Consider the following 26,954-nt stretch of genomic DNA (forward strand, 5'->3'; position numbering starts at 1 on the left):
CAGGGAGATTTTATTTTATTTTATCCCCGAGGGAACTGCTCTGGTTTGCCACATTTCTGGTATTTCTGCTGAGGTTTTTCTCAGCCTCATGTACTCATGTGCCAGTTCTGGTTGTTTGGGGTTTTTCCTGTTCTTTATCTTTCTAGAGTGGTTTTTTTCTACCTCTCTACTTCTGGGGTGTTTTTTAAACTCAGTTTTTCATCTTTCTGGAGCGTCTTCCACCTCTCCATCCAGCTGCTTCTAGAGGTGTTTTATAACTCAGTTTATCATCTTTCTGGTGTGTTTTCCACCTTTCCATCCAGCTGCTTCTGGGGTTTTTTAAAATCAGCTTTTCTTCTTTCTGGAGTGTTTTCCACCTCTCCATCCAGCTGTTTCTGTTTTTTTTTTTCCCCTTCTATTCTCTCTGGAGTGTTTTCCACATCTCTCATGTACAATTCTGCCTAGTGGATTTCTCTGCTCCCTCCGAGCCTCACCCTGCCCCAGTCCCCAGCTCCCTTTCCCCCAGGCTGTGCCGGTGCCCCAGGTGAGGAATCCCACCCTCAGCACGGAGCACTCACTGCAGGCTTGTCCTTTGCACTGAAGGCTTGTCCTTTGCATCTGGAATTCTTGGAGGATTTGCCCACCCAGGGCTGGATATGGGACAGCAGAGCCACACTGCCAGGCTGGAGCTGAGCCACGTGTGAATATGTAGAATTCACACAGGCTTGTTGAACTCACTGCAGGCTTGTCCTCTGCACCATTTCCCACCTGGAATTCCTGGAGGATTTGCCCACCCAGGGCTGGATATGGGACAGCAGAGCCACACTGCCAGGCTGGAGCTGAGCCACGTGTGAATATGTAGAATTCACACAGGCTTGTTGAACTCACTGCAGGCTTGTCCTCTGCACCATTTCCCACCTGGAATTCCTGGAGGATTTGCCCACCCAGTGCTGGACATGAGCGGGCAGAGCCACGCTGCCAGGCTGGAGCTGAGCCTGAGTGAAGAGCAGAATATGTGAGCAGCCCCACTGAGGATCCACCTCTTGGCAGGAGCTGCCGGGGCTGCCTGGGGTGGATCCCCACCTCCCCGGGCAGGGCAGGGCAGGGCAGGGCAGGGCAGGGCAGGGCAGGAGGAGCTCCTGTGCCTCCCCAGCAGGCAGGCAGAGCCAGCTGTGCCATGGGCACGGAGCGGGGCAGGCTGGGCAGCCTGACCGTGTTCAGCAAGGAGGATTTCGAGGATGAGTGGCTGCGAGTGGCCAGCGGGGGCTTTGGCCACGTGTACCAGGTGAAGCACAGGAGGTGGAGGACGGTCTATGCCGTGAAGTGCTCCCCGTACCTGCTGCAGGACTCCAGCGTGGACAGGTAACCCCTGAGCAGCTCTGGCCGTCCCAGCTGGAGGGATTGGGGGATAAAACTCTGCAGAAGGAGCTCCTTGGGAAGGGCTGGGTACCCAGAGGGAGCGGGGAATAGGAGTTCTGCCTTTCCTTGTCCTGTGTGGATGCACAGGGACATGGGAAACAGAGCAGGGCTGAAGCCTGGGGCTGAGCTCAGCACCTCACACACAGACTAAAGCAGCCTGGTGGGTTATTTACAGCTGCCACTGGACACTGGGGCTGAGCTGTATCCATCAAACTGAATTCATCACCAGGTTTAAAGATGAGGGGCAGAGGATTTACAGCTGGTCTTGCTGCCCTGCTCCTGTAGCCTCCAGACATCTCCTTCCTCTCCGTGGGGCACCTGCAGCTCCTCTCTGCTTCTTGCTCTGTCTCTCACCTGCAGAGACTCTTCTGGTGCCCACCTTGAGTCTGGAGAAGGAGCAGGGCCAGGTAATCACAACCACTGCTGATAACACATCCAATACAGGCAGAGCTGATGGAAAAACAGCAGAGTTGATGGACTTATTTAATTTAAAATTTTATTCCCTCAAATTTGGAAGGATCCTGCCAGGATAAAAATCTCACTCTTGTGATTTCTTGTTACAGACAACAACTGAGTTCAGGCTGAGCACTGACTGTCCTCAGTTTGCCCTGCAGATTCTACATTTGCATTTTGTTCTTGTTTGTGGCGGGGAAAAAAAGAGTCAAATAATCAGTTTTAATTCTGTGTCTTATCAATTGTAGTAAAATACCCCAGATTCCTCAACCCACGGGTGGGTCTTACTGTGAGGAGATTTTGCTTGGCTGAACCATTTTAGATCAATGAATGAATGGCCTGGCCCAATTGCTGGCAGCTCAGCTCCATTCCCAGGGTGTGCTTTTTAAAGGCACTCCTGGCACTTTGCTGCTTGGCTGCTCCCCCAAACTCGTTCAGCAGGTCGGGAGGGGTGAGCCTTGGGAGAATTTGGAGGAACAGGTCTGCCAGAGCTGGCAGCCAGCAGCAGCCATGCCAGAGCTCCCCTCGGAGCAGTCACCGTGCCCAGGGACAGAGCTGCAGGCACAGGAGGAGCTGCAGGAGTGGCCAGGGTGTGGCACAGAGCTGTGCCTGCCCCTGGCATCCTGCTGCCAGGGAACACCGGGAATGTCATGGCACCACGGAGTGCTTTGGGCTGGGAGCAGCCCTAAAACCCATCTGAATCCTCCCTGCCTGCCCCTGGCCAGGGAAACACTGGGAATGTCATGGCACCACAGAGTGCTTTGGGCTGGGAGCAGCCCTAAAACCCATCTGAATCCTCCCTGCCTGCCCCTGGCCAGGGAACACCGGGAATGTCATGGCACCACAGAGTGCTTTGGGAGGAGCTCTAAAGCTCATCTCCATCCTCCCTGCCTGCCCCTGGCCAGGGAACACCGGGAATGTCGTGGCACCACAGAGTGCTTTGGGCTGGGAGCAGCCCTAAAACCCATCTGAATCCTCTCTGCCGTGGCCAGGGGCGCCTTCCACTGTCCCAGGCTGCTCCAGCCTGGCCTTGGACACTTCCAGGGATGGGGCAGCCTCTGGGAATCCCATGCCAGCCCCTCCCCGCTCTCACAGGGAAGGATTCCTCCCCATCTAACCCTGCCCCGGGGCAGTTTAAAGCCATTTCAGCAGTGGGACAAGTACAGGCTCTCTGTCCTCACTGCTAAGGATTGAAACAAGTGCAAGCTTTTCATATTTTCTTTGTGGTGGCTGAATGAACCACCAAATAAACCTCAGTTCATTTGGAGAAGTCACAACAGCATCCATGTCAGATTTTAATCTGCAAAAGATCCCTGTGTGGCAGCATTACCATCAACTCGAGGGGGAATTTGGGACGAATCTTTTTGGGGTAGGCAGTGCTCAGAAAGGCTGGGTGTCACTGAGTTACTACAGAGTTACTGAGCCGTGAATCAACTGACAAAATTTCTTGCTCCCACTGTATTTTTTTTGTATTTTTTCTTTGAATTTTTTTATTTTTTATTTTTATTTTTTTATTATTTTATTTATATTTTTATTTCTTAATATTTTTTTTAGTTTTTAATTTTAATTTTAGATTTTAATTTCTATTTTATTTTTTATTTTTATTTTTTATTTTCCATTTTCCAGGACCAGCATGAACTGTCTAATGGAGGAGGCCAGCAAGATGGAGAAAATCAAATTCCAGCACATTGTCACCATCTACGGGGTGTGCAACAGCCCCCTGGGGATAGTGATGGAGTACATGGCCAGGGGCTCCTTGGAGAGAATCCTCCCCACCCACAGAATGTCCTGGCAGCTGAAATTCAGGGTGATCCATGAGATGGGCTTGGCCATGAATTTCCTGCACAGCATGAGCCCTCCCCTGCTGCACTTGGATCTGAAGCCAGGGAATGTCCTCCTGGATGGGAACATGCACGTCAAGGTACGGCCACGGCTCACACCAGAGCCAGGCAATTCCTGCCAGACAGAATTACCCCAGTAAATCAGGTTCTGCAGGAGCAGCCCGTGAAAGAGTGGCCTGTGGGGTGTTTAACAAGCAGCTGCTTTGAGCAAATCACGCGCTGCTCTCAGCATCACACGGCGACTCTGGGCCAGCTCTGGGGATTTAGGGCTCCAGCTGGACTCAGTGGCTGCAGGTTCTCAGGGTTTTGTCAAGCTCCAGCTGCTCTCCCCTCCTGCTGCCCCTGATCCCAAAGATGGGGATGTCTGGGTGACAGCAGGAGGGGAGAGCGTGAGCATTTTAGGGCAGCTTCCCTGTTCCTGCTTGCAGATCTCCGACTTTGGGCTGTCCAAGTGGATGGAGCAGTCCAGCAGGATGCAGTACATCGAGAGCTCAGCTCTGAGGGGCACCCTGAGCTACATCCCCCCTGAAATGTTCCTGCAGAACAGCAAACCCCCGGGGATCAAGTACGATGTGTACAGGTGAGGGCTGGCCCAGGGCACCCAGGGGTGTCCCTGGGCTGTGACTCCCAGCAAGGGGGGCTGGACACTGCCTCAGTTTGTTTAAATTCTTCTTTTCTGCCTCTTAGAAGGTGGGGAACACACTGGGGTACCCGACCTCAGGGGTGAGACTGACAGGGAGGGGGTTCTCTGTGGATAATCATCATCCCAATGCACCCTCTGCCCCAGGTGCCATCACACCCTGTTCCCAAAAATGAGTGGCAGCAGAGCCCAAACAGCCAGTGCTGCTCTTTCATCACAGTCCCTGCTCAAATTGCTTTTAAAACAATTCCAATATTGGCTTATCTGCCTCAGTCTTCAGCTTCATTTTGGTCAGGAGCAGGCAGAGAAGAGATTTCAGCTTGGCTTTTGTCCTTTTGGGCGAGGAACTTTGCAGCACATTCACATGAGCCCCAAGTCCATGTCTGGAAATTCTTCAGCTCCTTGGCCTTTGCAGCAGAGAGGGTAGAGGGAAGAGGGAAAGGAGGGTTTGCATGGCCACAGGAACTTGCAGGAGCCAAGGGCTTGAAACATCAGTGCGAATAAAGAGGAAAAAAGGCACTGAGAGACTGACTTTGGCAGCAGAGGCTCCAAGCGCCTGCTCAGACCCTTTGGAGGGCGATGACCCCACTCTAAAGGAGATGCGTGAGGCAGAACCACAAGGCCTGATCCTTTTGGCCTGGGGGATGAAATCCTTTTGCTCTGGGAGATGAAATCCTTCCCTCCTGAACAACCTCCCTCCTGACCTCCCCATTTCTCCAGAAGGCAGAAGCAATAAGAGCATTTCATGTCCAAGTGCTCACAGTCTCTCCTCTCCCGCAGCTTCGGCATCGTCATCTGGGAGGTGCTCATGCAGAAAAAGCCTTACACAGGTAAACACAAACCCTGCACCCGTGGAATGTCCATCCCAGCCCTTTTCCCAGGCAGAACACCCAGAGGTGCTGGATTTTTCCAGGGGCCAACATGATGGCCATCATCGTGAAGGTGGCAGCGGGGAAGAGGCCAGGGCTGGAGCTCGTCAGGGACGACTGGCCCGGGGAGTGCCACCAGATGGTGGACCTGATGAAGAGGTGCTGGGACCAGGACCCCAAGCAAAGGCCCAGCTTTGCAGGTGGGACTGGGGTGTGGATCTGATGGGGTCTCTGGTGTTGGAAAGTCTCTTTTTCCCAGCCCCGAAACCAAAGAAGAAGGCAGAATTCCTTGGCTCTTGTTCTCAAGGTTGTTTCTTTTCTGTTACCTCTATCATTCTTTCTCTGACCTGCTGAGATCTGTCCAGCATGTTGGTTCATGGCACTCTGACAGCCCTCAGGGCATTGTTATCTTTTTATACTAAAAACTACGTGTTCATTATTTACCATAACTTCCCAATACCTATCACCTATGTAAGACAGTCTATCTCTACTCTAAACCAATCCCTAAGTGCCACCATCCCAGCAGAAGATGGAGGCCAAGAAGAAGAAGGAGAAAGACTGGAAACACCCAGATTCCTCCATCTTGCCCCCTGAACCCCCATTCTAAAACCCCCAAAATTCTACATTTTCACCCTGTGATAAATTCACTATCATTCTATTCAAACCCTTGTGGCTTGTAACTCCTCACAAAGCTGGTAATTGTTTCCATGGGCTAAAATCGAAGGCACAGGTGTCTTTGACTCCATGCCAAGGTCTCTGAGCCCCCTGCCAGGGTCTCAAGTCCTCCAGGGCAGCCAGAGGAATTTCCTGGGTTCCGACATGGATCAGCCAAGGGTGAGCCCCATGGGTTGACAAAAGCAGGGTTTGTGTCAATTTTCCCAGTTCCACCTCTGAGGTTTAACAGCTGGGTGCCCTTTTGCTGTCCCACATCCCCTCATCCCTTCTCCCTCCCTTCCCACGTGGGTCCTGCCTGGCTCTGGAGCTGGGGCAGCCTGCACAGCTGAGCTGCTCTGCCCTGGCAGATATCCCTGTGGAGACAGACGTGCTGCTGGCTCTGATCCAGAGCCTGGTGCAGGACCCGGAGAACGAGCGCCTGGTCAGGAAGATGTCCCACAAACCAGCCATCTCCAGGAGCCAGCAGGTGAGCAGAACCCACCAAGCCTCTCAGGAAACTCCTCTGAGCCTGCTCCTTGTTCTGACCAGACCTTGAGGCTCCTTCCCCTCCCTAAGGTGCCCCTCAGCACCTTCACAGGGTGCCTGTACAGGCTGTGCCTCTGTAATTCATTTATGGGGATGAGACACTTGCAAATTAATTAACAAATGCACTGAATGATAAATAGTCCAAGAGGAAAACCCTTTTCTGGACCTGCTCAGGTGAAGTGGGTTTATCATGGTGACCTCAGTCACTAAAAGAAACTCAAGCAAACACAGAATCACAGGGTTCTCTGTGCACAAAACTGAGGATGTTCCCCTTTGAACAATTCTTACAGAATTTTTTTTAAAATAGTTTGAAATCCCAATGTTTCTCTGGCTAAGAAAAAAATCAGGCTCCTGGATAGTCACGATGTAATCCCAGCAACTGAAGTAATTATGCCTAGAAAACAGGGAGAGATAGGAGTTGAGAATTATTGGTGTTTAGAGGGTTTTGCCAAGCTGTGCAAGAAACCAGAGGCCTGAAGAAGTAGGGGCTTGGGGGTCTCTAAACAACAACGGAAATCACTTCGGGATGCTGCCATGCAGTCAGGAAACAGAATATGTGTGTGTTTGGGAGCAAATGAGCACAAGGAGGAAAAGCTCATGGATATCCAGAGATCATCTTCAGGCTCCCCCATTCCTGCTCTGTCATGACTGGCTTAGCTGAGTTTTGGGTGCAAAAGCAGGATTGGATAAAAAACTCTCAAATGATGACACAAAACTGCAGAGCAGCAGCAAAGGACTTTGTGCAAACATTACAGAATGCAAATAAACACTCTGTTTTATCCTTTTCCTTTCCTCCTGTCTGAAAACCAGGGTGACAAAGAGGAGTTCACCTTCCCTCGAGACACCAGAAGTGGGGGTAAGTAGGGGACCAGCTTTAGAATTGAAAATGAAAGAAGGGGAAGCTATAAAAGTTGTTTATTTTGTTGTAGAAGGATGTGGCTCATAAGGTTTTCCATGCGGGGGACATTTTAAAGTAAGGAAAATTTTAAAGTTAAAGAAAAGTTTAAGTTAAGAAAAATGAGCTATTCAGGAAATAGGTACTGTGAGAGAGAGGCCAAATGTCCCAGGGCATGTCTGGCCTTATTTTCCATTCCTTATCTCTCAAATGACTTCATTTCATGTCGTCCTACCAAGAGCCACAAGCTCTCCCTCCCTTCCTGGGCGTTTTTCACTCTTTTCCTCCCATTTTGCATCCCTGCCTTTAGGAAAGGACTCGCAGGAGGTTCCTCTCCCACCTCCACAGGGGGAGGTGGGCAGCCCCGAGGAGCTGTGCTCTGAGGAGCTGGGCAGGGTGCAGGAGAACGGCCTGACCCCGCTGCACCTGCTGGTGCTGCAGGGCCACGCGGCCAAGGTGCGCTCGCTGCTGGGCCGCGGGGCCAGCACCAACGCTGCGGCTGGCGGTGGCTGCACCCCGCTGCTGCTGGCCGTGCAGCGCCGGCTCCCCGACATCTGCGCCCTCCTCATCGAGCACGGCGCCGACGTGGACGCGGCCGACGAGGACGGCTGGAGCCCACTGCACTTCGCGGCCCAGCACGGCGACGACCGCACGGCGCGGCTGCTGCTGGACCACCGGGCCCGCGCCGACGCCCAGGAGCGCGACGGGTGGACCCCGCTGCACCTGGCGGCCCAGAACAACTTTGAGAACGTGGCCCGGGTTCTGCTGTCCCGCCAGGCCGACCCCAACGCGCAGGAGGTGGACGGCAAGACCGCCCTGCACGTGGCCGCGGGCTTTGGGCACGTCGGCCTGGTCAAGCTGCTGGCCAGCCAGGGGGCCGACCTGGAGAGGAAGCAGAAGAACCTCAGGACGCCGCTGCACGTGGCCGTGGAGAGGGGCAAGTTCAGGGTGGTGCAGTACCTGCTGAAGAATGGCATCTCCGTCAACAGCCTGGACCAGAACCACTACAGCGCCCTGCACCTGGCCGTGGCCAGGGGCAAGTACCTGATCTGCGAGAAACTCATCAAGTACGGGGCCAACGTGGAGCTGAGGACGGACAAAGGCTGGACCCCCCTGCACCTGGCCTCCTTCAAGGGGCACATCGAGATCATCCGGCTGCTGAAGGGCAGCCGCGCCCGGCTGGACGCCAAGGGCGGCATGGACTGGACGCCGCTGCACCTGGCCACGCGCTACGGGGACGAGCCCGTGGTCAGCGAGCTGCTGCGCTGCGGGGCTGACCCCAACACGGCCGAGAGGTCCCGCTGGGCCCCCCTGCACTTCGCCGTGCTCAGGGGCTCCTTCCTCAGCGTCATCAACCTCCTGGAGTGCCGGGCCGACGTCAACGCCAGGAACAAGGTGGGCCGGACCCCGCTGCACCTGGCCGTGCTCAAGGGCAACATGGCCATCGTCAAGACCCTGCTGAAGGCGGGGGCCCTGCTGGAAGTGGAGGACATCACGGGGTGCACGGCCCTGCAGCTGGCCGTGAGGCACCAGCGGGAGAACATCATCACCCTGCTCCAGGGCAAGGAGGCCTCCGGGAGCAAAGCTGGCAACAGGACTCTGAACGAGGTGAAGATCCCCAGGCTTATCCCAGGAAGGACAGATCTGTAAATTCACCAGCTCTAAAATCTGCAGCTTGAGCTTTCCCACATCAGCTGTGATGCCTCAAAGCACCTTGTCCTGTCCCCTGCTGATTGCAGGAAAATGTTTGCCCTTTTTAAATGGAAGTTTTTAAGCGTGAATGCTCACAGAGTAAAGGAAAATGAAGTTATTTGATGACAAGTTTTTTTCCAAGCTTGTAGAACGTTTTGGCTTGGTGATACTTTAGGCAGTGCTTTCCTACTGAATCCTTCCTGAGCAGGGATTTATGCACCCCCTGTTCATGCAGGCAGTGCTGAAGCTGTGCACAGCACACACAGCTTTTATTGCTTTCATTCCATGTTTTCCTACAGAGAAAATTGGTGTAAAATGGCCCTGGCACAGGTGGGAATTGAATCGTGAGATTCTCACCTGCTGCTGGCACAGCAATGTGTCAGATTTCCTGACATCTCCTTTCTGTAACAAGAATGAAATAAAACAAGGCAGGGAGGAAAAATCACTGCTAGAGAGTATTGAAATGGATGCAGCTCGGGGAACAGAAATTCCAGAATAATCACACATGAGATCTGGCTGCTTGCAGGTCAAGGTTTGAGTCGTGTCTCTGGGGGGAAATAATTCCTGGTTTCCTTCAGGAAGATGTTCCAGAGCTCGATCAGTCCTGTGAAAAACATCTTCTTGCTGGATTTGATTCCCTGGTGACAGTGAGAGCCCTGGTGTGCAGCTCTGACAGCCCTGCTGTGACTCCTGAGTCCCCAAACGTGCCTGCTGGGAGGGTGACTTGTCATGGCCCTCAGCTGGGAAGAGGCTGAAATAGAAACAAACAACCCCAGCTCTGCAGGGGAGCTGTTGTTGCCTGATAACGTGAGATTAAATGGGTTAAAAAGAGGGTTAAAAAGCCAAACCTCTACTAATGCAGTTTTCATTTTATATTAACTTAAGTGGGTATTGATGTGTATTGTATTCAAACCCAGTTTTTCACTATGCTTTGGCACCAGAGCCTTTAGATATCATTTTAAATAAATTGTAATTAAATGATTCATTTTTAACATTTGCTGTTGGTGAAGTGGGGAGATGGGCAGGTTATGAAATGAAATGCTGGTGACATTTTGGGTTGCAGCGAGTGTAAAAAATTGACTTTTTTTATTGCAACCATCAAAAAAAACCCCAAAAATCTTGGCATTTCCCTGAATTACCTGCTTTTGATATTCCCTAAGTTTCTCCAAGGAGGAAAGGCCTGGCTGAAGGAATTCTTGGGAAGCTCAGACCTTCCTGTGCAGCTCCTTCCCTCAGCTTCAGCTGTATTGATTCAGCAAATGTCTCCCCTGCTTGGTGTAATTTGAAATATTTACCCAGAAAAGAAGAAATCCAATTGCCACTTATTCAGCAGCTCCTTTCTGTCCCCGCTCCAGCAGAAAAACAAAACTCAGCTCGTATGTCATGGAATGTTCTCTACAAGAGCTTAATTAAATTTATAATGAAAATAACAGGGGATTAAGAAGACACGAGGGAAATACATTGCTCTTGCAGAGCATTCCAGAGGTGATAGAAGCAATTTGCAGAGAAAATTACCTGTTTGCTGCTCAGTTTCTATAGAAATTAAATGAGTCTTTACAAACTCTGGAAAAGTGCATTCCAGCCTCCGCTTTGTGACTGTGCAACTTGCAGCTTATTTCTAAAATTATTCGTGGATCTCCATCCCCCCTCCCCTTTCTTTTTTTTTTTTTCTTTTGCCTTTTTCAACTCCATTTCAGTCTTTTGTCCCTGCTGATAAATCTGCAGCTGATTATCTCACGTTCTTACCCAAAGTTCACAGCCCAGGCAGCTCCTGGCAGGGCATGGCAGCAGCAGCAGGACAGGAGCCTCCTAAACAGCTCGTTTAGATTCCAAAAGATCAAAATTGTTGTTATGCCTCAAAAATTATGGTTTTAAGGTACCCAGAGCTGCCTGGGTGAGCAGGGTGGTGTTCTGATGTTGGCAGGGAGTTGTGGAATGACTCTGAGCATCCCTGGGCTGCAGCAGCTCCAGACATCCTGAACCACAGGGAGATTTCCAAAGCACACGGAGATTTCCAAACCAATTGGTCTTCAAATCCCTCACAGAATCCCAGCATGGTTTGGGGTGACAAAGACAGAAAACCAGAGCAGGGAAATTTAAGGTCCTCTAAAGCTGATCTTGTTGCAGCCCTGCTCCCTGCAGGAGTCATCCCGAGCTCTGTAAATCCTGGGTGTGCTTTGGGCTTGAGAGGAATGGTGGATTTGTCTTTCCAAACCAGCTGTGGCTCTGCTGGTGGATAAAACCAGCACTGGGAGAGAAAAGAAACAATGGGAAGGATTCCACTGATTGATGAATGGAAAAAGGGATTTGATTTTACAAATAAAACTTTAGGTTTGCTGAGAAACGAAATTAGACATTGAAAGATGAAAGAAACAATGGGGAAGAAAAACCCCTAAATTCCATAAGAATTCAGAATTAAAAGGGAGGGTTATACATTAGAGGGAAATCTTTGGGATCAGGTGTTCAGGGAAGTCTGAACCTCTCAAGTACCTCAGCCAATGGGGAAAACCCCCTAAATTCCTCAAGAATTCAAAATTAAAAGGGAGGGAAATCTCTGTACATTAGAGGGGAATCTCTAGTATCAGGTATGTCAGGAAGTCTGAACCTCTCAAGTGCCTCAGAAATGGGGAAAGAGAGAAGGGAAATGTGGCTGGAAATTGGGATAAAAAGGAGGCTGCATCCTCCAAAACTTGGAGAGAACCCAGGAAATGCCCCATGGCCTCTCCCTTGACTGGAATAAAGCCAAAGGACTCCTCTGTCTCCTGCTTGGACACAAACCTCTGGTGTTTGTGGGTTCATTTTCCTAACAGGCGGCCTGCACTCCCTCTGCATCACCTCCATCCAGGACAGCTTTGGGTAAGGGATGGGACTGTCAGGACCCCATCCCTGCTCCCCCACAAGCAGCACACCAAGAAACTCAGAGCAAATCAATCAGCAGAGCAGGGGATGGTTTCAGGAGGGGCTGGCACTGATTTCCTAAGTGCTCTCTCAGAGCTGGATCTGACTGTAATATCAATCCTCTGATGTAAAATTGGTTTGAAGGGGAGATGCTTGTAGTGATGAAAATGTGGACGTTTCAGTCAGAAGTGTGGCTCTTCTGTGAGGGAATGCTCACAGGAAAATGCTTGGAATTGAATTTGGTTAAATCCACGTTTTGCATTGCTCCTGCTTCCCAGAGACTGTGATTTGTTTGTTTGGCAGTGCTGCAATTATGCAGATATGGGATTAAATTAAAATTAAAATAATGCTGCGTTTTAGAGGAAAAGAGATCTGAATAAATACAGCTTGTGGGGGGGAAAAAACCCTTATTTTTAGCAGAAATGCTTGTTTTTTTCCATAGCCCCTTAGGTGTGGAAAATCAAGATGTTTCTGACAGCAGTGATGTGAATGTAGGAGGCAGTGATTTTAATGTAAGAAGGAATAGTGAATTCTCTGTGTTTCTTTTTCTTGCAAGGAGGTGGTTGTAGGCTCTGTGCTGTGGCAGACGTCAGTGAGAGACGTGCCTGGCTCTGCTCAGCCTCTCCCTGGCCTGGCAGGATTCCTCCTGCTCCCTCCCCAGGCCCTCCAGCACTTCCCTGTGCCCTCCCAGCCCCAGGGAGGGGACCAGAGATCTCTGCAGCCAGGGCTGGAATTTGGAGTTTATTGCAAAGGGCCTGGGTGCAGGGCCCTGCTGGGAGCTGCCAGGCACAGCTCAGAGCAGGCCCGAGAGGGAGAGAGAGATAAAGAGAGTGGTAAAGAGAGTGGTAAAGAGAAGGCAGGAGAGTGGTAAAGAGGATCAGAGGGTGAGGTTCCCGTTACAATACAATAAATCTTCTTCTGGTTGTGGAATTTGGGGTTTATTGCAAAGGGCCTGGGTGCAGGGCCCTGCTGGGAGCTGCCAGGCACAGCTGGAGCAGGCCCGAGAGAGGGAGAGAGGGGTAAAGAGAAAGAAGGAAAGAGTGTGGTAAAGAGAGAATGAGAGGGTAAAAGAGAGGATCAGAGGGCGAGGTTCCTGTTACAATACAATAAATCTTCTTCTGGTCTTGGAATTTGGGGTTTATTGCAAAGGGCCTGGGTGCAGGGCCCTGCTGGGAGCTGCCAGGCACAGCTCAGAGCAGGACTGAGGGGAGAGAGGGGAGAGAGGATGAGAGGGTGAGAGAGTAAAAAAGGTAAGAGCATAAAAAGGTAAAGAGAGAGCGAGGTTTCCATTACAGCACCATAAATCTTCTTGTGTGTTGAATATTCTAATTCTCACTAACCAATCTAGTCCAAGACACAAATCCTACAGCATTTCCATGCAGCCTATAAGAATCATTACATCACCATCCTGTGTCACATTCTGAACAAGCTCTTTCCTCTCCAAGCCTTGGAAAGCAAGGCCAAGCCTGGAGCCTGCTCAGAGCCCCAGAACCTCTGTGTCCCCCTCATCCAGGGCTCTGAAAACCACTTGCTTGCCATTGTCTCCAATTTGTTTGTGTACAAACTTTATATTTAACCTTTTAAGGAGAGTTAAACTACATTACATCACCATCCTGTGTTACATTTTAAACCCTAAAAACTCCTCTTTGGGCCCCTTCTGCCAAGCTGCAGGGTCTGCTCTGCCCCTTGGGCCTGTCTGCAAGCAGAGGGTGTTGTTCCATCAAAAGGGGATCACCTTCAGCAGCCACACCATTGTTTTCCAGTTGTTCAGTAACTGAGGGATCTCAAAGCTTGCTTTCATTTCAATCTCACTGATAGTTTCCATATTCTCCAAATCTTCTGCCAGGAAATCATATTGATAAGGCTTTCCTGTTTCATCTTCCCCAACCTGTCCCTTCCTTTGCAATAAAACCACGTTATCCCCTCCAAAAGCTGCTCCCCAGCCAGCTCCATCAGTGCAGGTGTGAGCTGCACTTCCATTAGAATAATGGCAAAGGGCCTGGCTGGGAATCAAGGAGCTCTTGCTGTTTGCTCCTAGCAGGCAGCTCATCCCCAGCAAGTTCAACATCTTTTGATCAGCTGCTGCTTTCCTCTCCTCTGCCTCAGAGCACAGCAGGGAACTCTTCTCCTGTGCAATTTGCTGCTGGCCTCCTTCTCCTCTTTGGGAAAAAAAATCAAAATAACCCCACAAACCCGAGCCCAAAAATGATTGTTTTTAAAGCCTGAGGTTCTTGGCAGTGAGGGGTGGAGTTCAGCACTGTGGGGACAGTTTGGGGAGGAGATATCACAGTTCAGGCTCTCATTTTGGCAAGTCAGAGCTCCTCACACCCTCTGTGGCCTTGGGAAGAATCTTTTGTACCCAAACAAAGCCCAGGAAAAGATTTATATCCCTCAAAGCTGCAGAGCCCTAAATGTGCTGCCCAGCCTGGGTCTGGGGGGTCATGGGACCATGGGATTTGTGAGTCTAAACAGCTTTTTTCTGTGGCCAGGATTGGTGCTACCCACAGCAGTGTGCTGGGAGGAACAGAGCACCACCCCTGGAGCATCCCTGCTCTGAATTTCCCTTTAAAAAATAATCAGGTACAGAGATCAACTCCAAATGAACCAGGAGAAAATCCAGAGAACACGGCTGAACTCCCCATCCTGGAGGGAACTTCTTCTGAGCAAAAATAAATAAATAATAATCCCCAGCAGCCTTTCTGGATAGCAAATGTCCTATTAAAGACTCCAGGTCCATCTGGAGCAATTACAGAGCGGAGCATTAGGCCAGGTCAGCAATCAGGAGGTGCAGTAATTAGCTGCAAGAAGGGCTGGAATGAGCCTTTGTTTGCTGCTGGCCTACAAGGCCTTGGCTTCAGAAAGAAAAGGGAAATGTTACAGACACTGAGAAAATTCAGCTTGGACAGAATTGAGGCTTGGGGCATTTCTGGCCTGGTTCCATGGCACTGCCACTGCTCCTCAGCAAGGCACAGCTGCCTTCTTATCACCAGCAAGGTTTTATTGCTGTTCTTTGGGCAAATCCTTAATATCTGCTCCAAGCAGAAAAAAAAAAAATCCTTACAAGGCATTCAGGGAATTCATTTTCTTGCCTTGGAAAAGACTGCACTCCACCAAAAGGTTTTGCTGAGGCTGCCCTGCTGTTATTTGGTTCAAGTCTTTGTTTTGTAAGGATTTCTCGCAGGATTTCTCCCAGGAGAGCTGAGCTGGGCTCTTTGCTGCCCAATGTGCTGCTCCTTTTGGCTGAGCGGGGTCATGTTCTGCTCCAGGGAATGCTGGAAAATGCCACAGGACCATGAGCCCACTCAGACATTAAAAAGGGGCAGGGGAAAATCAACAAGAGAGAGAGGGAAAACCAGAGAAGAGGTGGAATTTGTCTGAAATGCCCTGAGCTTGGAAAATGCTGCTTTTGAGAAATTTTAGGAGCCTGGAGCAGCTCCTGGGGCTTCCTGCTGCATCTCCTTGGCCCCACAGAATCCCTGGTGCTGGGAAAGGCCTCTAAAATCATATTTCCCAACCTTTTTTACATCCCAGCAGAGAAGGGCTGGTGCCCAGCCTTGGAATTCACCTGGAAAATTCACCTGGCCTCACTGGGTTTGTGGGCTGAGGGGGGAAATTCCAAATTGTGCCTGAAACACAAGCATGGATTTGGGGATTTTGGAGGCTTGGACAGCTGGAGGATGAGCCTGGCTGCAGAAAAAGCTTTTTGGCAGTGAGTTAAAGCTGTCAGTGAGCTGTGCAGCCCCTGGGATGTCACCCACAGGGGAACAGCTTTCCCCAGGGCCTGGGGTTTAAATGCCAGTTCCCAGCTCTGCCAGCCTGGCTGGGTGAAGCAGAGTGTCTCAGTCACTCTGCTCATGGAACACTTCCTTTTGCTTTTTTTATTTTTGTAATTAAGAAGGAGGCAGAATTGACTGTGGTTTTCCCTGGTATCTCTGAATCACATCCCAGGCCCTGCTATTTCACTGTCTGCAATCTTCCCCAGCCATTCTGGCCTCAGCTTTGAAGTGATTTAGGGCTTGTTTATCACAGAGGCAATCAGACATGCTCCTTCCCAGACACCCTGGAACTGCCAGGGAGCTGAGTGTTCCCTTAGCTGGGGGGGCTCAGACACAAAGGCAGAGCTAACCAGGTTACCTGGCACTACCTGAGCCCAGCCCTGCCCTCCCAGCCAGCTCCAGGTGGGCATTTCAATGTAAACACGATGCAGGAATGTGACCTGGAGCATCTGCCACCAGCTGGGAACAGGCACAAACTCAATTACTGCAGCAGGAAATTGCCAGCCCCGATAATTCAGACATAAATCTGCATCCCCAAGGTTAATTTGGTGTGACTTTGGCGCTGGCTGCAGCCTCCAGGAGCTGAGCCCCTGCTGCTGGCCTGGCAGTGGGGCAGGGCAGTGCCAGGGTTAGAAGATGAAAGTCTCACAGATATGTGTGTGGAAGGAAGATTTTTCAATGTATAATCTTGGTGCTATGGTCTGGTTGAGGTGTGAGGGCACAGGTTGGACTCGATGATCTTAGAGGTCTCTTCCAACCTCATCATTCTGGGATTCTGTGATTCTGACATTCTGTGATTCTGTGATTCTGTGATTCTGTGATTCTGTGATCTGAAGAAGGAATAGAAATGAAAGCAAGTTTTGATATAGAAGAAAAGAATTGCTGAGCCAGTCTCACTGGATAACCAAGGAGGCAAAGGGTGTGTGAGTTAGAAGGGGTTTTTATGGCTTAGAGCAAAGGATAAACCCACCCCAAACAAGAAGATGTTTTTACCAAGCAGAAAGCACAGGCAAATTTGCACACACAAATTTGCAAAAGCACATTTGCAAACCAGGCAGCAAATGTTGCAAGTAGAAAAAAAGAATTTTCTACTGCAAGAAAACTGAAAACCAACTTCTGGCTTAAACTGTAATGCACTGACTTTGAGTGATTGGAGAACAGTAACATGAATATGGTAATTACAGTAGTTATGATAGGCTAGAGATAATAGTTAAGGTATAGATTGGTTCTACTGTATGAAGATGCTCAGCAAAGAAAAGTGTATAATGCAATGTAACCAAAAGAAAAGTATAGAATGCATTGGAACCAAAAGAAAAGTATAGAATGCATTTGTAATCAAAAGAAAGCTGACAGCTGTAGGCACAGCTCTGTCACCCACGACCCTGGACTGCTGTGACACCTTGGATACAATAGACTGCATTTTGTAATGAACTGCATTTTGTAATAAACTGCATTTTGGAGATCTGCCTGGAGTCCCACATCCCTCATTTCATCTCTTACACCCATGTTCTGCTCCCAGCCCCCCTCAGCAGGTTCTGGGGCCCATCCCCAGCTCAGTTCTGGGTCAAACCCTCCCATTTTCATCATTCCCCCAGCGGTTCCGTGGCAGGGAACGCAGCCCACGGCCCAGAGGGAGGCAGAGGCAGGAGCTCAGCTCTTGAATGTCACAGAATTGTCACTGCTTCATGCCATGGCATCATCTCACGCCGTGGATTTCATCCAGGGTGTGCTCCCCCCTCAGCAGAGCTCGTCACACACATGGTGTCACCCCACATTTGTCACACACCTGGTGTCACCCCGAATTTGTCACACACCTGCTGTCACCCCAGAGCTGGCCCTGCTGTGAGCACATCCCCCTGTGTCACATCCCTCTGCAGGAGCCACAGCAGCTGCTTTGCCATCTTTGCTGGGTTTTTTCCCCAGCAAACTCAGAGAACGGTGCCAGCTCAAAGCCACTTCGGTGTTTGCCAGGAGCTGTCCCAGGGGGAGGGAGGTGCTCAGAGGAGCTGTACATATTTGTTTAGACTGGCACTGACTGCCCATTTCTTCACACAGACGAGCTCCCAGCTCATAACCTGTCTTGTTCAATCAGATTTGCAGCTCCTGGGTTTCCCTCTGAAGCTTTGTACATTTTCCAGCTGGTGATTTGACAGAGCTCTCTGAACTCAGGAGCTGCTCAGAGATTCTCTGTCTTGCTGTTAGCACTTGGAGATGAGATTACATTTCTGGCTGATGTCAGTTTGGGCTTTTCCTGCTTTTTTCACACGGCCTGAATAAAAACAATCAGCTCTGTGGCTGCACTGTGCAGTAAATATTAACGCTGGCTGTCAGGAAACATTTCATGCAGTGACAAGGGCTGAGGTTATGACCTGGTTTTCTGCCAGGTGAGGTTTGCAGCCCTTTCCATCTGCCCTGCACCCAGCTCAGAAGGATTTATGAACAGCTGGATACAGCCAGGAAGCAGAAACAGCCATGAGGACCCTTGAATTCTGCTGGTTTGTCTTTTCCCAGCACTAAAACCCCACAAGATCAGCCATGGGAAGGAGGATCTGGGTGCTGCCTGCTGCTCTGTCCTGAGCTCAGGGGCAGAGGCTGATGGGGCAGGCTGTGGCCAGGAACTGCTCACCTTTCATATCCTTAAAAATTCCCCTTCATATCCTGACAAACTCCCCATCCCAAGGCTCCCAGGCTGCAGGTGAGGAGCTGAGGCAGCTCCAGCCCCAGAGGGGCAGCAGGGAATCCTCTGGGATGGAGAGATGTGAGGGGTGATGGAGGGGAGGGGATGAAGGCTCCTGTTCCTGCAGAGTCAGCCTCCCTCTGCCCCCAAAGGCAGCAGCCACAGAGGAGTGTGTCCCCTCCCAGCCAGGAGCTCTGGGGGCTGTTTCCCCCAGATTTACCTGATTTATCTGGGGCTGATTTCCCCCAGATTTACCTGATTTACCTGGGGCTGATTCCCCCAGATTTACCTGATTTACCTGGGGCTGATTCCCCCAGATTTACCTGATTTATCTGGGGCTGATTCCCCCAGATTTACCTGATTTATCTGGGGCTGATTCCCCCAGATTTACCTGATTTATCTGGGGCTGATTCCCCCAGATTTACCTGATTTACCTGGGGCTGATTTCCCCAGATTTACCTGATTTATCTGGGGCTGATTCCCCCAGATTTACCTGATGTACCTGGGGCTGATTTCCCCCCTCTGTTCTGAGCTGAGCCTGCCCAGTGCAGGGGCAGCAGCTGAGCCCCATCCCGCTGCAGAGCCCCTTTTCCCCAGCTCCACTTTGTGTCTGTTTTGCTGCTGTGCCACTCCTGGTGCCCCTGCTGTGTGCCACCAGCTCCCCTGGCAGGGAAGGGTTTGGGTCAAATCATAAAAAATTGCTTTTCTCCATGTGCCACCAGCTCCCTTGGCAGGGGGAGGGTAAAACCACAAAAATTGCTTTTCACCATGTGCTACCAACTGCCCTGGCAGGCAGGAGCTTGAGTAAACCATAAAAATTGCTTTTCACCATGTGCCACCAGCTCCCCTGGCAGGCAGGGGTTTGGGTAAAATCATAAAAAATTGCTTTTCTCCATGTGCCACCAACTGCTCTGGCAGGCAGGAACTTGGATAAAACCACAAAAACCTGGTTTTCACCACCAACTGCCCTGGCAAGCAGGAGCTTGGGTAAAATCACAAAAAATTTGCTTTTCTCCATGTGCCACCAGCTCCCCTGGCAGGGAAGGGCTTGGGTAAAACCACAGAAACTGCTTTTCACACAGGGCAGGGTCAGACCTGTGCTGTCCCTCCCTTCCCCGGGGCTGGCAGCGCCGAGCTGGGGCTGCCCTGGCCCTGGCAGGCTCATCAGGGCTGCAGTGCAGTTGATTGCATGCCAGGCAGGCTGGCAGCAGGGAGGCAGAGCTGCTAAATGTGCTCACTCACTCTCATCAGCCTCTCCTTCTTCCCCAGCCCAGCATGGCAGCTTGGGGAGGCACAGTGCTCTCCTCTCCTTTAAAAGGGTTTTTTTTTCTTTGCTTCTTAAGTCTCTTTAAAGGCATTTCTAGGCCTGTTAATTATTCATGATGCTGTAATTATGTTTAGTCCACTGTGATCACTCTTTCTTTGGTGAAGAAAGTTGTTATTTGTGAGTCAAAAGCTCTTTATGAAGCAGACAGGCTGGTATCTTGTCAGAAAGGCTTGGGGGAGCAGTTGGAATTATTAAAAGAAGCTTTGATTAAAGACAGGGAGTTAATTTAACAAGAGTAACTGGTTTTCTCTCTCTTTTTATTTTGTGCAGAACAAAGCACAGCCAGGGATGTGTCAGGGCTCACCTGGAGCAGCAGGGCTCACTCAGATGCCCCAGGAGATGGGCAGAGCATCCCTTTTATCTCTTTTGGGTGCTGTGAGTGGCTTTTGTCCACAGGCTTAGAAATGAAATTTGGCTGTGAGGGTGAAGCTCAGAGCAGCTGCCTTTGATCCTGCCAGGCTCAGGCCAGACTGGCTGCAAACAGCCTGGTGTGTCCTGTTTGATCTGAAAATATCATTTATTCTGCTGAGTTTGGGAGGGGAGGGGGCCTGGAGCTCCTCATTTTCCCTCTGTCACGGTGGCACTGAGGTGAATCATCCAACGGGGGAATTCAGCCTCATCTGAACCCTGCAGTTCTGCAGATTCTGGGTTCTGCATAAACTGAGGGCGTTGGGGCAGGGATTATTCTGTGTTGGCTCAGACCTTTGGATCTGAAATGCCATTAAACTGAAATTTTAGCCTGTTAGTTCTTGGAGATGGACAGCAGCTTTCTTTCCCAGCAGTGGGAAGGATTTTCTTTGCATTATTTTTTCTTCTTCTTTTATATAAAGAAAATAATCTTTATTTTGAAAGTGCTGATTAAGCCTGCCTGAGGGTCCACCTGCACAAACACCAAACCTGAGTGTGCAGCTTGAGAAAACAGCGCAACATAAATTAAAATATTCCAAAATAAAATCCTTCAGTCCTCCAGCATGAATCCAGCTGGGCACCTCTGCCTTCCTCCCCTTCCTCTTCCCATCCTGCCCAGCCCTCTCCTGCCTGGCAGAGGGGAGACATTTCAGACCATTTCCCTTCTGGCTGTGCCCTTCTGCAGCTTTCCTCTCCCATGTCTGATTCTCGTGGCTGCAGGCAAGACAAACACCAGGATTCTCAGGGGCAGACTGGGGTGAGGGAGGAAAAAGGAAAAGCAAGTCAGAAAAAAGGCAAATTTCATGCGAGGGCAGCTTTTGCTCTGTGGGTTTGAGCTGTGCAGCGGAACCAGGACTCCTCAGAGCCCAGAGTAAAGCAGAACAAAACAAGCAGATGGACATCAGGGTGGCTTGTGCAAGTCTCTATTTAATGACAGAGCTGCATGAAGACATTGTTGGTGTCACATGTACCTGTGATGGGCATTTTATACATTCCTGACTCCCAGGGGAGCCGTGTTTGCACTGGAGATTTTCACCACAAGAGGTAGTGGCTTTATTTTTCCTGTTTTCCTTTTTTTTATTATCATTATTATTATTATTATTTCAGCAGGATTGGATAAGCTGGTTGGACCTACTGGAGTTCATTTACTCTTCAGCCAGGAAGATAAACAGTTCTGTGGAGTGGGAGCAAGCAGGCAAGCAGCAAATACAGTGCAGGCAGAATTCACTGGCTTTTAATTCAAACCTGTTTGGGGGTGCAGAGATCCCCACCCAGGGCTTCAGCAAGCTGGGAACCACAGGGAGGGAAAGCAGGACCAGGAAGACTCAATAAGCAGAACAAAAGCTTCAATTATAAATAATGAATCCCAGAAGAGGGGCTAGAGCAAGGCTCTGAAGGTCTGGAGGAACAAAGAAATGAAATCTTCTGGTTAAGGTGGTTTTAAAAACCAGCTCAGTGCCCTTCCCATCAGCAGCAGAGGTCCTTGGGGAAGCAGGGGTTGATTTTTCCAGGGTGAAAGGAACAGTGAGGTCTGGGTTTGGCAGGCTCAGAGATGGGGGGAGGCTCCCAAATCCCTTGGGCTGGGCTCTGAGGAGCTCCCAGTGGTCTCCTGGTGCCAGCACCCCCTGCCCCTGCTCCTGGCACTGCTTCACTCCTTGGACAGCCAGAGGTGAGGATGACTTTGGTGCTGTCTCCAAGAGGGGAAGGCCCAGTCCTGGCTTTCAAAGTGCTTTGTTTGCTGTCTGCAAGTGCAGGAGTTGTCTGGGGGAGGAAAAGCTGCTGCAGAGATGGGCAGGCCTGGCACTGCCACCCTCCCAAGGGCACTGGGGACCTTCACACTCCCACAGTTCAGCCTGGAGTGGTGGGAAGGAGCAGCTTCAAGTGTTCCGGGGATGGAGGCTGCAGGTGATTCCTCACAGCCAATATTGCAGCTCTGGAAATCACACCTGGGGGCTTGCTCCACATGAAGAACACTGCCTTTCCCTGCAGCTTTCTTCCCTCCATGGCATTTTGGAAGAGTTTTTCAGGTGGGTTGAGCTCTGAGGTTCTGCTTCTAGATTCAGAAAAAAAAAATTTGGGAGCGAGGTGCACAGCACTGGAGATGAGGGTTTTAAAACTGGACACAAAGTAAAATTATGGCTCAAAGGGAAGATATTATCCACATTATCCTGAGGGATATTATTATTCCATTTATCCTGTTATTATTCCACTTATCCTGAGGGCTCACGCCAGCCTTTAGTATAGGGCAAACATCACCTATGGCAACTTCCAAATGCTTTAAAGCTTTTTTTGGTCTATATATGTCATATTTGCTATTTTTGTTCAGCTCCCCGCCTGTTAATTCCCCAAGTCAAATGGATCTTTCTGCTTGTAAATACATTAAAAGATGGACCAGTTGCTTGTTGCTATTTTTCTGCCCCAAAACCTCCTGCCTTTGCACCATTCTGTGGATATTGGGGTACAAGTCTGAGTGGATTCCCACCACTGAGTGAATTTGGTTGGTTGAAACTGAGGGGAAGAAAGAAGAGCTCACGTGCGCCTGAGATCCCTCGAGTTGGAGTTCCCACTTTCGCAGCTTTTAGCTCTGAAGAGCCAGGTTCAAATGTTACACAAGGCTGTGGGCTGAAAATCAAAGCCCTGGGTTCCAGCCCGTTCCAGGAATGCCGGGTTTGGAACAGAAACCTGGGGATTAAGGTGGGACTGCTGCTTCCATTTCAGAAAGCAGCTGAGATTATGTGCTAGAGCTGCTTGGTGCAATCTCCTCCTGAACCAGGGCTGGAACATCTCCTACCAGCACAGGAGGGTGCTCTGCTAGCAACACAGCAAATCCAGGGAATTAAAGGAAACCTTGGCAGAGCTTCACCTCATCTGAAGCAGAAACTGAGTGAATATTCCACAAACTGCATAGAGGAAAAAAAAAGGGATTCTATTGCTCTCCCAATTGTGATTTTACTCCTTTAGAAAACAGCAGGAAACTGCACCCTGGGAGTCTGCCCCTGTTTATGGCTATTGCAACCCTCTGCTGCTCCACATCCTGCAGGAATTTCTAGCCAGACCTATTTCCACGTTGTTTTATTCACCTTGCTGTGTTTTATTTACAGAGATATTGCAAAATATCATGTGAACTGAGTACAAATAGCACGTAGAGCGTGGGTTTGGCAGTGCCAGATTCAGCGTGGTGAGATGATGCTCTTGTGGGGTTTCCATTCCTAGAATCCATGGAAAAATAGACAGCAGAGAGTAAAGGATGCTGGAAACATCCAGACCTTCCCAGAGTCCAGCTTGGACACAGGAGCTGGTCCAGGCAGGGGCTTTCTTGGGTTTTTATTCTGGCTTTTTCCAAAATGCACAGTTTTATCTCCTTGACTGTTGATTTAAATTAGGCACAATGTTATTCTGCACTCTCTGGGGAGAGACAGAGGCAAATCAGACCTGAGGTGCTCCTTGGGGCCCCTGATTTGGGTGAGAAGAAGCAGCTCTGGCCTGGCTGGGTGCTCAGGGTGCCTCCCCTGGCACAGTGTCCTCGTGTCTGTACATTCACCACACTGCCACCCTCCCCTGCTGTCACCTGGGCAGAGCCTGGAGATGAGATGCTGGTGGGCAGAAATCGCTGATGGGAGGTGAGGGGGTCCTGTTGGATGTACACCATGCAAGACAAGGTTCCACTCCTTGAGTTCCTCTCTCTCCATCTCTTTTTTTTTTTTTTTTTGGCTTGGGGCTCCACAATCCATCCTGTTCATTCCTATTTACACCGATGGTTTGATGTGAGACTGATGCCCCCTTCTCCCTTCCACCCATGGCTCGTAGGCTCCCGCTGCTGCAGGGTCTGGGGGTGGCAGAACCTTCTCGACCCGCCTGGGGACCTCTGAAAGTTCTTGGGTTGTTTTTTTTATGGAATTTCTGAAGGCTTCAGCAGTTAAACACCGGGTGAGTCAGCTCGAGGTGAAGGCAAAGCTATTGCACGGAGCTTGCAGAGGCCCTGGCTGGCTCCTGCTGCCAGGGGGAAGCATGGCCTTGTCTTTGGTGAGAGTTGGACCACTGTGACCCAGCGCTACCTCCTGCTGCCCCGTGGCCACCCCGTGTCCACAGTGCCCTCCAGGCCGGGTGGCCACGGGCGAGAACCGAGCGAGAGCTCCTTGGTTCCTGCACCTCCACTTCCAACACAGCGTGAGGCTGGCTCTGAAAAGCGCCCTTGGGGCCGGTCCAGAGGTCACCCAGCGGGGTGAGACACCCTCCCACCTCATTCCAGCCCCACCAGGCGCCCGGGCACTGCGCAGTGCCCAGCTCCAGAGCTCCAGCCCCCTCCCCGGCACGGATGGCATCGCTTCCTCTTCCCCCTCCGTCCCTAAAAAAAAGCGGGCGCTGTTTGTGGCTTTAGCAGTGGAGGATCTTCATGAAAGCCTTGCGAAACTCGATGTTGAAGGTGGTGTAGATAATGGGGTTGACAGCGCTGTTGACGTAGCCGAGCCACGTGAAGGCGCTGTACATGGCCGGCGGGATGTTGCAGTCGCAGTGCATGTTCAGGATGTGAGTGATGAAGAAGGGGAGCCAGCAGATGATGAAAACACCTGGGGGGGAAAAAGAGAGAGGAGGAGTTTGATGGCTGAATGCTGGGCGGGTTCTCGGGCTGGGGGAACAGCAAGGTTCTCTTTGGTGGAAAGGGAATTTATTTCACAGAGGAATGGGATTTGTGTTTGTGTGCTCAGTGTCCTGGTCTGCGTCCTGCCCTGGCACTAAGGAACTCCTCTGCTCGAGGAATGAGCCCAGACACAGCAGAAACTCTGCTCTTCAGAGGTGCCAGCTCTGCTGAGCTCTGCTGCCTTTTGTTCCAGAAAGCCCAGGAGCTCTTCCCTGGGTTTGGGAGCTCAGATGCCCCTGAGAGGGGCAGCTTTGGGCACCCTTAGTGCAGCCCTGCCAGCTGTGCAGGGAGGGGCAGCTTTGGGCACCCTTAGTGCAGTGTGGAGGGACAGCTTTGGGCACCTTTAGTGCAGCACTGACAGCTGTGCAGGGAGGGGCAGATTTGGGCACCCGTAGTGCAGCACTGTGCCAGCTTAGTGCACTGTGCACCCTTGGTGCCAGCTGTGTGTGGCTGGGGAGGAGGGACCCCTCCTGTGGGCAGCCCTTTGCCTGTCACAGGCATCTTTTATGGAAAATCCTTTCCTTGGGATTTTTTTCCTCCTGAGGAGCTGAGAGGCCTCAGGAACAAAATGCAAACAATGGTTATCTGCTGCTGTGGAATGCAACAGGGGCATCTGGGATTGGTCTCATGTGGTTGTTTCTAATTAATGGCCAATCACAGCCCAGCTGTCTCAGACTCTCTGTCTGAGCCACAAGCCTTTGTTATCATTCTTCTTTTTCTATTCTTAGCCAGCCTTCTGATGAAATGCTTTCTTCTATTCTTTTAGTACAGTTTTAATATAATATATATCATAAAATAATAAATCAAGCTGTCTGAAACATGGAGTCAACATTCTCATCTCTTCCCTCATCCTCAGACCCCTGTGAACACCAGCACGCTTTGCCTGCCATCCTCTACTGTGTGAAGGGAAATGAGTTCTGGGGGGTTGGAAAATCAGCCTGCACGGGACAGGGGTTTCTGCAGGGAGCCCAGGGCAGCCAGGGCACGCTCTCACCGAGCACGATGGCCAGCATCTGCGTGGCTTTCTTCTCCTTCTGCTGGGACAGTTTCCTCCTGATCACGGCCTTGAGCAAGTTCCTCGTCTTGCCGTTGGGCAGGGAGTGGATCTCGAAGACCTTGGCTGTGTGGTGGGAATCTTTGGCATGGCCATTCTTCTCCACCTTCCCAGGGCTGCTCAGGGGTGCCTGCAGGGTAGAGTTGTTGCCCCGATTAGAAGCAACTGGCACAATCAACTGGTGGTTACTTGGTGCTGTGGGTTTGAGGGCCGTTTTCTCAGGGGGACTGGTACTGGACACCATCTCCATTTCCATCTCTTCTATGTGACTCTCTGCCTCCTGGACAAGAATCAAATGTCCACAACATAATGACAGGTAAATACACAGAGAGGAGCAACGAGCATTCCTTACAGAGTGAAGCTGGATGATGCTGGAGAACAGTCAGTCCCTCTTCTCCCTCCCTGCCTGGAGAAAGGGCTGTGCTGTGCTGGGGTATTCTGGGCAGATGGGATGGACAGGGCTGCACTGGAGGATTCTCCTTTTTGGCACAAAGAGGCTCAGAAATGGGGGAGACGCTGTCTCCACTCTCTACAGATTTTGTTCAGGTTTTCAGAATGCAAATAAATAAAAATGGAATCGGCAACCAAAACCCAACAAAGCCAATGCAGTCCAAGATTTAAATAACAGAGAGGAGAAGGAACTCAAAGGCACAAAAATGTTCAAATGCCATGGCTTTTAGAGCTGATCTTTCGGTGAGCTTAATCTGGCTTTGTGAGCTCTGTGAGCTTAAACCCCCTGCTTCACTCCAAGGAATGGGAAGACTATTTAAATTTTGAGATTGAATGGTAACCTTTGCTCTTAGGTTTATTTTTCTCCCACCCTACATAAATGAACCTCGTGTCCTGAGGGAGAAGGGGAAGGCTGAAGGCTCTGGAAAGCTCCCACTTCTCTTTAACACTCACCACTTTGCGCTTATTAACTTGGAAGCTCCCATTGGACTTCACAATAACTGTGCAGAGCTTGACGTCTTCTGGATGAGTGCATTTGTCCTAAGGGGCAAGCACCAGCTCAGAGGTTACACAGGCAGAGAGGGGTTGGGAAGGGAAGCTGGTAAGGGAGGCACGTGGGAACACAAAGGGACGAATCAGGAGTTCACCAGCGCGGCTCAGGAGCCGAGCAGGATGGAGAAGTGGATGGAGCAGGGATGGAGGCTGCTGGCCCTGTGCTGTGCACCAGGGGATGGAGG

At 50.6% G+C, this 26,954-nt stretch overlaps 2 protein-coding genes across 5 annotated transcripts in view; one reads left to right on the forward strand and one right to left on the reverse strand.

Annotated features, from left to right (window-relative positions):
• Positions 1-1,156: 1,156 nt before the first annotated feature.
• On the forward strand, positions 1,157-8,946 carry ANKK1 (ankyrin repeat and kinase domain containing 1). The gene is made up of 8 exons (XM_036397565.2): positions 1,157-1,341; positions 3,478-3,772; positions 4,121-4,272; positions 5,113-5,162; positions 5,246-5,401; positions 6,224-6,342; positions 7,212-7,257; positions 7,607-8,946. Exons 1-8 carry the CDS (start codon positions 1,157-1,159, stop codon positions 8,944-8,946), a joined length of 2,343 nt encoding a protein of 780 aa, XP_036253458.1.
• A 12,035-nt stretch (positions 8,947-20,981) lies between these two features.
• DRD2 (dopamine receptor D2) overlaps positions 20,982-26,954 on the reverse strand; it is a 30,216-nt gene continuing 24,243 nt past the window's right edge. Inside the window, exons 7-9 of one of the 4 annotated variants that reach the window (XM_036397544.2) lie at positions 26,671-26,757; positions 25,708-26,047; positions 20,982-24,642 (exon numbers count right to left, since the gene is read on the reverse strand). In XM_036397544.2, the coding sequence (XP_036253437.1) occupies positions 24,449-24,642; positions 25,708-26,047; positions 26,671-26,757 (621 nt within the window). In that variant the 3' untranslated portion in view covers positions 20,982-24,448. The remainder of the gene's footprint in view (positions 24,643-25,707; positions 26,048-26,670; positions 26,758-26,954) is intronic. The other 3 variants (XM_036397546.2, XM_036397547.2, XM_036397545.2) reach the window with 3 other exon arrangements.

Source organism: Molothrus ater, chromosome 22 (genome assembly GCF_012460135.2).
Source record: "Molothrus ater isolate BHLD 08-10-18 breed brown headed cowbird chromosome 22, BPBGC_Mater_1.1, whole genome shotgun sequence".
In the NCBI taxonomy this organism is placed as follows: domain Eukaryota; kingdom Metazoa; phylum Chordata; class Aves; order Passeriformes; family Icteridae; genus Molothrus; species Molothrus ater.